The following is an 11,216-nucleotide window of genomic DNA, read 5'->3' as shown; positions in this document are numbered from 1 at the left end:
CGATTTTGACACCCTAGGTATTTTTCTAATCTTCATATTACTTGGTTTCTCTTCTGACGTTCGCTATTGTTCATTTTTCTTGGTTCATACAATTGAGTATTCTCAACAATAATTATTGTGTTGCAATGCTAGCAATGGAGACTAGGCATTATGGGTTAAATTTCACCAACTGTTCCATTTGTTTCTCGATGTAGAAAAAGTAGGCATTATGGGTTAACATTTGATAATCATAATTTTGTTATTAATCTTTTTGTGCCTCTGACTATATTTCCTCTTTATTTGAATGTACTGTGTGTGTTGGTGGCTGATTTTGTGGATATGAAGAGAAACCTGCAGCATCTTGTAAGTAGTAGCTCTAACTTTTGCTGGCCCTTGGTAGAGATTCTCTTTTACTATTAATATTGTTGCCGTTCTCTTTCTTTTTATTAGGTGATCCACATATATTATCTCTTTCCCTACTATATGAAAGTTTCAGTTACCTTATCCTAAACTCTCAACTTGATTAACATTAATCTGATACTGCAGGTATAAATGAGCTGGAAACTGCATTATCTACGTACAAATCGATTTCTGCTAATGCTCCTGGCCAAATAATTTGGTCTGTGGCTGAAAATTATCGTTTTGAACCCGCCTTAATTGAGGTATTTTTGTTTCTGTTTTGACATTTTAACCTATGAATCTGCCTGTCCATTTACGTAGTTTGTTTGGCAGGGCAAGAAGCTAATTGCTGACATTGGCAAAATGATGAGTGTCCAAGTTATTGTAGAAGGATCAATGAACAGTTCAAACCCATACTTTTCAAGTTCTTGGAGACGCAGTTTTACTGTATGTGCTTTGAAATTAAGTTACACATTCAGTATTTGTTTTAGTACAGGAGAGTATCTGGCGTAGCTTTGAATCACTTAATCAACTCTACTATTCTGGCATAAAAATGTAGGGGGGAAAATCTACTTTATAATTTAATAATTGAATATGTTTCCTAAATTTACACACTTTATCAAAATAAGACTGAGATTTCTTTCTCAGATATGAATTCTTTTTAGTTTATTTGACATCGCCGATGGAGTACTACGGACTTCTGGCCTATATTCATTAACATTCATTATGGTTTTCTGTATTTCCTAAATCAGGCTATACTAGCACTGGCTATTTAAAATTCTGAATTTTTTTATTAACTTCCTGTGTTATTAGCATTTTGCATACCAATTTTATCCTGTTTTTCTCAACATTATTTGGTTCCTTATGTGAAGTTATCATTTTTTTTCTTTCTGGCAGGGAGGCTTTATTCTCGATATGGGTGTGCATTTCATTGCGGGGTTAAGAATGGTAATATTCAAAATTTTACTGTCTAATTCACAGACAATTTTATTCATTAACTTGTGTTCTTCTGTATTTCCTAATGCAATTTATGTTGCAGAAAACTCTGATTATCATTGGTGTAGTAAAATCAAGTGGGACTTTCTGGCATCTGAATCTTAAATTATGAATGAACCACTCTTTATCAAAACTTTCTTACTAACTATGAATGAACCATTCTGAAACCTAAATCAAATGGGACTTTCTGGCATCTGAATCTTATAATAATTTAATGGCCATCTCCTTTTATTCTCGACAGCTTGTTGGGTGTGAGGTAGTTTCAGTTTCAGCTATGACATCGCATGTGGATTTGATCTTACCACCACCAGATAATTTATCATCTGTCTTGTAAGCCTCTATTTTCCAGAAATGACTTTACAAATACTCGACAGAAATGTGAATTATTTTTGGAATGTTTTTCATCAGTCATTTGGAGAATGGATGCTCAGGAGTATTTGTAATGGTTGTCTCCTCCAGATCCCACAAGGCATGTGGTAAATGATCCCTCATCTTACAAACACACACGTGCACGCGTGCTACACATCCCAAACAGTAGATATGTTCATTATTCATGCATTTTTCATTCAAGTCTTTAATCATGGCATTAAACACATTATAGATCTTGTGGCGAGTTGTTGGCACGAATGGAACCCTTCAAATTGAGCGAGGATTCCAAGGACAACACGGATACCTGGTATATACTATAGTTATAAGTTACACTATAGGTTTTCAAAAGTAATAGCTTAGGTAGATCTGAACTTCTCCTTCAATATCCACTAAAGTTGCAATTAATTTATTCAAATCACTTTCAGTTATCTTTATTGTTTTCTGACGTTATGATGCTATATAGGTTTCATTATATGATGCTAATGGACAATGCAAAAGCTCATTTTTCCCATTCAGTGGAGTAACTGAAGAATTAAAAGCTTTTTTTAATGATGTTTCTGAAAACACCCTCAAGGTATTAAGATTCCTGCAAAATGCTTCCACAATTCCACCTTCTAATTTTGTAGTTTTGTGTCAAACTCGTAGCATATATTTTTGTTCATTACATTCCTTTCTTATCCTCAATTAAATGTCCATGCTAGTATGAATTCTCTAGTCTAATTTATTTCTATTTTGCAGAAGGGTAGTCAGTTTGTACCCGAGCACCGCCTCTCTTTTGTCGAGGGTGCGAGAGACGTTGCTCTTTTAGAGGCAATGCTTGAATCTGGATCAAGGCAGGGCAAGCAAGTTCAAGTGAAAAAGTTTTGAGGAATATACTAAGTGTAGATAAACAAGCCAGTAGATCAAGGCAGAGAGATCCACGTGATTGGATGAAGTTATAGGATTTGTATGCATTTATTGAAATTATTACTTGTATGAATTGGTTGTATATTTAGAATCTTTAGAAGTTAAACGATTATATATCAGTGGATTGTTGTATATGTATGGATTGTTGTATATAAGGCTTGTTGAATGCAATGTGTGAAAAAGGGCTTCAAATTATACAGTTTTAGGTGTACTGCTTCAATATACAGGTTGTCTAAAATAAATAAAAAAATATAGCGTTTTTTAAAAAAAAAAATTTAAATAACCACCCACTTTAGAGGGCGCTTTTCAAAATAAGCGCCCTCTAAACCCTTTAAATTTCCACTTTAGAGGGCGCTTTCCAGTAAAAGCGCCCTCTAAACCCTTAAAAGTTTCCACTTTAGAGGGCGCTTTCCAGTAAAAGCGCCCTCTAAACCCTTAAAAGTTTCCACTTTAGAGGGCGCTTTCTTTAAAAAGCGCCCTCTAAACCCTTAAAAGTTTCCATTTTAGAGGGCGCTTTCTTTAAAAAGCGCCCTCTAAAGTGGCCCTTAAAGGGCTTAAAGAGCCACTTTAGAGAGCGCTTTCACCAGGAAAAAAAGCGCTGTCTTTACCTATGCCAGCGCCAGATTAGAGGGCGCTTTAAAGCGCTGTTATAGGCCAAAAAAAGCGCCCTCTTTTCCCTTATTTGGCGTAGTGAGACAATAGACAGTCAGCTGTACATAGTCAAACAAACAAACAAGCATCAAGCACCAAGGTGCAAGCCACAAGGCCTAGGCTTAAGTCTCAAAGCCTACAAAACAAACTCAAGATTAATCATCAACAAGCAATGGATCAACTCCAAATGAGTGAACATCATCAAGTATGGCAATTGTGCTTCTTATCCTGAAACAAAGCTCAAATGTGAGAGGCAAACCACTAGGACAAGGCCTAGGGTCAAAGAGGAAGCAATAAACCAAAACAGAACATGAAAAATGACAAGAAGCAAGCTCAATCAATTAGGAACAATGTACAAGTGGTCTCTCATTCATATCATACACCAATTTCATTTCATAAAGCAACTAAGGCAAAGTGTGCAATTTGGAACCACATTGACACAACAGCAAGAACAAATCCATATCAATTCAAAAATGGCTCAATAAATCCCAAGAAAAATCATGGTTAAACAGAACACATCACATGAACATCATACCAAAATTCAATGCATTTGGACAAGTATAAGCATAACAACTAAATGCCATAAGGCAAGGCAAGGCAAAACAAGCTCAAACAAGGCACAATTAGATGCATCAACTTCACACAAGCATAAAACAGAATTGGTACATGATAAATGCATCAAACCAAAGCCATAGCAAACTTCAAAGTGTCTAGGACACATGTGCAAAATTCCAAGTCCATAGGATAAACATCCACCATTTCACAAATCATCTAAGTCCATGACTCTCAAAAAGTCCACAAATGGTCAAACAGGAAGGAAAATCTCAAACAAATCCAAATTGAATCCAAAAAATCCATAAAAATTCACAAGCAATCTTAACATCCAGAAGTATCATCATGCAAAAAATCAGATTAATTGGCATTGAATTGGCATGGCAAATAAAATCAGCAAGTCAAGCAAGCAAAGGTGTGACACACATTGTCACACCTACCTTAATCATATCATATCTCAACATCTAGACATGCTAAAAATGCAAACTCTATACCAAAATGACCATGAATATGTCTAGTTTAAGCACACAAAATTTCAAGAGCATTGGATAATATCTCATCATTTCACAAGCAAAATGGCCAGGCATGTCAAGAAAACACATGTACACACAATCCCTAGCCCAAATTAAAATCCATACGTGCACAATTTCTGGAAAAATCACCAAAAAATAGTAGACATCATGAGGAACAATGTGAAAAAAATCTCATGTTATTTGGATAAGTATTTATGGAGTTATGAATTTTTGAGTGAAGAGAAAAAATGAAAATCACATGATGACATAGCATGAACATGGATAGCATAAGTGAATAAAATGCAACAAGCCAAATTGGAAATGTCCTGAACCGGAATCGAAGGGAGTACGAAATTTGAATGAAGCGCGCTGGCTGCCAAAATGCAGCGCTTCATTAAACTACGTGGCAAAGGCAATTAACAACAACCAATCAAAAGGCCACGCGGATGCCTCGCTGGACCAGTACATGAGCTCTAACACGAAATTACATGCAGCAAGCGAGGAAACGGATCGAACACAGCCTGGGAACTAAAACCCTAACATGTTCATGCAATGTTCATCATGTTCTTCATCATCAAGAACAAACCAACACAGAAATTCACAATATGCATACCACTAGATTCGTCTTCAAACGTACATTAACATGCCATAATCCATTTGACCTAACTCTCATTATCATGCACAGATCGAGCAAAAGAATATTCACATACCAAACTTTAAATCACAATAACTTTCTCAATTCTTAATGAAAATCTTCGAAACAAAGCTCAGCATGGAAAGATCTATCATAAACACATGATAATTGCATGAATCATGGAATTCGAAAACTGACCTTCAAGCAAATGCAGAGATGAAATCAGTACTTTCAGGCCTGGAAAACCATAAACAGAACTTCTACAACTCTTGGATGAATGAATGGATGAAGAAATGGAAGTTAATCGAGCTTGATTCTTGCAGAAAATCCAACTGCCATTGATGATGCCAAGCTTCCACAGTTCCCAAAACAGCTCGAAATCCTTGAAATATTGCCTCAACCTTGTTCAAAAATGCTTGTGGAGGATGATTTGATCAAGAACCAAACAATTTTTGTGAAGAAATTCGCAGGAAAAGTGAGAGCACAATGTGAAAAAAAAGTGTGAAATAGATCTGGATCTGAGAAATTAAGAAGTGTTAATGCTGAAATCTGTTAGGGTTTCACTTATATATCATCTGTTAACCAAGTTCTTAATCATGTTTAGGCATGTGGTAAGTGGAATTAGTGAAAACAAGTGTTTATGCAAAATTGATATTTCCACCTCTATGCATGGTATGAATGGAACAGTACACGAAATTGGGCCTAAATCCACTCAAAATTCTGTTTGTAAGCCAATGGAAGTGTTGCCAAGTGTAAACAATGCATTATTTTAAGATTTGAAAATTCCATCCAAAAAAACAAGTGAAAAATCAAATAATTTTGTGATGAAAATGCATGGCTTGTGATGCATAATTTGGATAGTAGAGGTCAAAACATGAATGTTGCAAAAAGAACCTCTTCAATTGGCCATTTGGTGTGAAAGTTATGCATGCTTGAAGTTCAAATTCACTTGGCCATGATTGATCCATATCTTTTCAACCATACATGAGAAATTCTTGTTCTTGGACTTTTTGGAAAGGGGAGAACAAGATCTTCAACTTTCATGTTGGACAAAATTTCATTTGGAGCTTGCTTAATGATGTAAACTTGAGGAGAAAACCTTTCCATTTTTGGCAGTTTGAAATTACAGGTCACTTACTATTTTTGGCAAGTTTTCATCTGACCTCAAATTCTTCAATGTTGATGTTTGAAATGTCAAATGAGACTTGTATGGACATGAATGAGGCATCTCTAACCATCTCCCACCTTCAAATCCATGATTGCATGCACAGTTGACTTTGGTTGACTTTCTAGGGTTTCAGATGAATTGCATCTTGACTGATGACTTCTGAACATCCAACCTTTGGCCAAACAACTTCAAAATGATCTCTAAGTCACATGAAATCAATGAACCAACCCTAGGGCTTTGCTTCAATAGGAAATGCACTTGCTTGCTTGCACAACTGAATCTCCTGACCAGTCTTGACTGATGAACTGATGACTTGGCAATGGACAATGCAATGCTATGCAGTGGAAAATAATGCTAATGACCTAAACATGAAAATGTATACACAAAATGGGAGGTGCAAATTTGAGGTGCTACAGGAGGTACCTGTGATGTCGCCCGGTATCATGCACAGAAGAGTGACGTCCATAACGTCTTCATCTACAAACTCCATGGATGAAGTCTTTGCATGTTTGAAGGATTTGGAACCAGATGACGATGGATGTTGGGACATGTTGTAGGACTTTAGAGGAAGGTTTCTTTGCCCTAGCTGAGCTTTTCTTAGAAGTTGAATGGGAATGGCAGTTGCTGAGTTTAGGTAGCGTGTGCCAAGGGAATAGATACTGTTTTCAAAGCTTGGGAATGATTTATCATTAATGTGGCTTTTTCTTTTAAAATGGCAGACATTATTTTTATTTCTTTTATTTTTTCTTTTTAATTGCCATAATTTCTCAAGAGTCCAAATCCCTAATTTCCCTTCCTCATATTCAATTTTACCCAAATTCCTTGCAAGCTTGTCTGCTAGTTCTAGTTCAAACTCTTGACTTCTGAATTTGTCTTCCACAAATTTCCTAATGGAGTGACAATAGCTAGAACATTATATTGTCCATTTGTGTTGAATCTGATTTTTGGACCTGGCTTCAGCATTCAGGAAGTCATAATACAATGTTATGACATCATGTGTAACATTGTCTGCAATTAGTAATAGGTTCATCCAACCCAGTTGAGCCCAACTGTTATCATTTTCTATAACTTTCACATGTGTCACCCAAATCTTCTCCAAATTGTCCTTGGCCTTTTTGCACAGAGACTTTTGTGGCTTAGTCCCAACAGTTCCATTCTCCCTGAGACTGGTCAAATGTCCATCTGTTTGGTCTACCTTCTCAGGTTTTTGAGCCATCATAACCTTTTCTTCTCTGGACTTCTGGTGTGACCTCTTAGTGTGACATTTTCCCCAGCCTTGTTTTTCATCACTCTTTAGGGCATCTGTACTCACCCAATACTTTAAGGGACAATCCACTTGAGAGCTCCATATGTAGCAATTGTCTTTGGTCCTGATTCCTCTCATAATTACTTCACTCTGTATGTCAAGGATAAGACATTCAGTTTTGGTGAAGTTAACATTCAGACCTTGATCACACAGTTGGCTAATGCTTATGAGGTTTGCAGTTAGTCCTTTGACTAGTAGAACCTTGTCAAGTCTAGGTACTCCAAGGCAATCAAGTTTACATGTTCCCTTGATTTCACCTTCTGCTCCATCTCCAAAGGTTACATGACTTATAGTATGTTGATGCAGATCAGTTAGCAGGTCTTGGTTCCCAGTCATGTGTCTGGAGCATCCACTGTCAAAGTACCATTCTTCTTTGGCTGAGATTCTGAGGGGACTGTGAGCTATCAGACTTGTGACCTTAGTCTTGGGGACCCATTGCTTTTTGATGATAGGCATGTGATGTTTGGGTCTGAATTTATGGTGATCCTGAGCAGACCTAGGATAGCCATACAGTTTATAGCAGAATTGCTTTAGATGACCAAATTTCCCACAGTAATGGCATCTCCATCTTTGGTGTTTTCCTTTCAACTGTTTTCTCCTTTGGTGCTGTGACATATTATGTGACATCACAGTTTTTTGAATGCACCTAAATTTGGCTTGAGGTTTGACACCAGTGTTACTGCTCTCAGGTTTTGAGTTATTATACCCAATGCCAGATTTGTCTCTTGTTATTTGACCAATTTGAAGAATCTTGTCTAGGGAGTCAGACCCATTGCTTAACATCCTTACACACTTGGTCATCTCTTCTAATTTAGAATTTTGAAACATGACTTCAGTCTTCAATTTTGAGATGATTTTTGCATGGTCTGCCTTCTCACTTTCCAGCTGTGCTATTTTCTGATTTTCAGCTTGTGGATTTTTGTCTGGCTTGGCATTCAGAGCCACTGTTTCTGTTTGTAACTTGGAGATGGTTTCCAAGTATTCTATCTTTTCGTTCTCAAGTTGAGTAATTTCCTTCTTCTGGCTATCAACCTGTTTGCACAGCTCTACACTTTTGTGACACAACTTTCTGTAGGTAGATGCCAATTCTTCAAAGGTTACTTCATCATCACTTGACTCTTCATCAGATTCCCATCTTCCTGTCAAAGCAGTCACAAGATTTGCAGCCTCTTCAGTATCACTCTCATCAGACCATGTGGCAGCAAGACTCGTCTTCTGTTTCTTAAGGTAGGTCCCACATTCAGACCTAATGTGTCCATATCCATCACATTCATAGCACTGAACCTCTTTTCGTTCTTTGGGCTTCTCATCTGCTCTTGCTTTTCTTCCAGCATTATTGGATTTACTGATGTCAGATGAGATGTTATTGACATTTTCCTTGGATCTGACATCCATTTTCTTTAACAATCTGTTAAACTGTCTCCCCAGCATAGCAATTTCATTGGCCCACTCTTTATCCACATCTTGACTGTTTTCCTCTTCTGTGTTGGAAACAAAGGCAATGCTCTTGATTTTCTTTTCAGTTCCCTCAATCAATCCCATCTCAAAGGTTTGGAGGGAGCCAATTAACTCATCTACCCTCATGTTGGAGATGTCTTGAGACTCTTCTATGGCAGTCACCTTCATTGCAAATCTCTTAGGGAGTGACCTAAGTATTTTTCTCACCAACTTTTCATCTGTCATCTTCTCTCCCAGGGCTCCTGAAGCATTAGCTATCTCAAGGATACTCATGTGGAATTCATGAATGTTTTCATCTTCTTTCATCCTTAAGTTTTCAAACTTGGAGGTGAGCAGATGAAGTCTAGACATCTTTACCCTAGAGGTGCCTTCATGAGTGGTCTTGAGAATGTCCCAAGCATCTTTGGCCACTTCACAGTTATTTACCAGCCTGAAAATATTCTTGTCTACACCATTGAATATTGCATTCAAGGCTTTAGAGTTTCCAAGAGCAAGATCATCCTCCTCCTTGGACCATTGTTCTTCAGGCTTCTTCTTAGTAGTGGCTTCTCCTTCTTTAGTGACTACAGGGTGCACCCATCCTGTCAAGACAGCTTTCCAAGCCTTGTTATCAAGGGATTTTAAAAATGCTACCATTCTAGGTTTCCAATAGTCATAGATAGAACATCAAGTATTGGTGGCCTATGAACAGATCCTCCATCTCTTTCCATTGTACCAGAAAGTATTGCCCCTAGATCTCACCCAGAACCAGAGCAGGATGCCTGCTCTGATACCAATTGAAATTCTGGTATCAGATATAAGATGTCGAAGATAATGTTACGACACTGATATCTGGTTATAAACAATGGATAAACAAAAACAGAATGGTAAAGCAAATAACACGAGTAATTGTTAACCCAGTTCGGTGCAACTCACCTACGTCTGGGGGCTACCAAGCCAGGAAGGAAATTCACTATAATAGAATTAGTTCAAAGACTATCCGTACACTTCACCAAGTTACAGTCTTTCTCACCTAATCTCTACCCGTGCAATTTCTACCTAAGCACTCTTAGATATGAGAACCCACTCACTTCCCTTACAATCACACACCCGTGATTTTAAACAACAATCCCTTGTGAAAAGAAAATACTTTTCAATTACAATATTCTTGATTTTACTTCACAGTTTCAATCAAGAAGACACACTCTTGATCTTGCTTCAAAGCTTTGATCAAGAAGACAAATGAGTCCAATTCAATCATCAATGGATGACTTGAATGACCTACAGACACAAACCCTAGCTCTCTCTCTAAATTTCGCTCAGTATTGGTTGTGTGTACAATCAGGTTTTCTAAGTCCCTTTTTATAGAAGTAATGGACACCTTGAAAACCCTAGATATATTTTCCAATCAAATCTTTTCATATCAGCTGTAAAGATCTCCTTGGAAAATAAACAAATCTGGTTGATATCCCTGATAGAATGCGCCAACTAGCCATATCTTCAATCAACCAATGATTGCCACCAATTGTGCAATCACAAAAACACCAGACATTCACACTGAATGTTCTGTGTACAGGATGTCATGACATCGGGTCTGACATCTGGAAAAATCCTGCATAATCCAGTTTCCTTTTATAGCAGGTACAGCCATATCAGTTACCATGACAATGAGTATGTCAACTGAAACAATCCTGCAACATATGTCTTCCAATTTAGCTCCAGCAGGTACATCCAATATCAGAAGCCTTAGCATTGTAAGTGGCATTCTGAAACAATCCTGCTTGCATATGTTCTTCAACTCCAGCAGGTACATAGGATATCTTATGTTAAGACATCACATAAGACATCTTGTGAACACTCTTTGTTTTACCAAAATTGCTGCCAACACTTAGAATCAACAGTTTCCTTTTCTCTTGTACTTGTATTTTGGTTTCTGAAATGGTACTCAGTGTAATCCTTCCAAAATTATATGAATAAAGGAGATTTTTTATGGTCAATCAAATTGTAGTTGTTATTATATACTTGCAAATAAAATAGTATGTTCCTTGAAAATAAAAACAATCAAAACATTGCATTTCATGCATCATTTGCATAACAGGTTTTCTTCCTCCAAATGTCTTATTGGTTATTCTTTTATGCTTCAGCCAAGCTGACTCATCGATACAACACTCGCGCCAATCAATCGAGAATCATGGAACATTTGGAACAAGAGAACCGAGAGTTGAAGGACGAGATTGCTCGTTTGACTGCCATGATGGAGTCTGTTTTAGCTTCTCAGAATCAGTCTTCTCCAACGCCTGCAACTCC

General features: G+C 37.3%; 1 protein-coding gene across 1 annotated transcript; it reads left to right on the top strand.

The window, feature by feature from the left end:
* Positions 1 to 208: 208 nt before the first annotated feature.
* Positions 209 to 2,720, top strand: LOC127129514 (uncharacterized). The gene is made up of 10 exons (XM_051058679.1): positions 209 to 212; positions 325 to 342; positions 526 to 641; positions 712 to 825; positions 1,276 to 1,326; positions 1,616 to 1,704; positions 1,783 to 1,843; positions 1,976 to 2,050; positions 2,207 to 2,317; positions 2,482 to 2,720. Exons 1-10 carry the CDS (start codon positions 209 to 211, stop codon positions 2,608 to 2,610), a joined length of 768 nt encoding a protein of 255 aa, XP_050914636.1. The 3' UTR covers positions 2,611 to 2,720.
* Positions 2,721 to 11,216: the final 8,496 nt, after the last annotated feature.

The sequence above is a fragment of the Lathyrus oleraceus genome, chromosome 3 (genome assembly GCF_024323335.1).
Source record: "Lathyrus oleraceus cultivar Zhongwan6 chromosome 3, CAAS_Psat_ZW6_1.0, whole genome shotgun sequence".
Classification (NCBI taxonomy): domain Eukaryota; kingdom Viridiplantae; phylum Streptophyta; class Magnoliopsida; order Fabales; family Fabaceae; genus Lathyrus; species Lathyrus oleraceus.
The sequence above is the reverse complement of the archived record's forward strand: the minus strand, read 5'-3'. Positions and strand labels throughout refer to the sequence as shown.

Excerpts from the sequence above, each read along its gene's own strand:
- LOC127129514 (XM_051058679.1), top strand. Across the intron at positions 1,327-1,615 it reads TCATTGCGGGGTTAAGAATG|CTTGTTGGGTGTGAGGTAGT; the intron begins GTAATATTCAAA and ends TATTCTCGACAG. Across the intron at positions 2,051-2,206 it reads AAGGACAACACGGATACCTG|GTTTCATTATATGATGCTAA; the intron begins GTATATACTATA and ends GATGCTATATAG.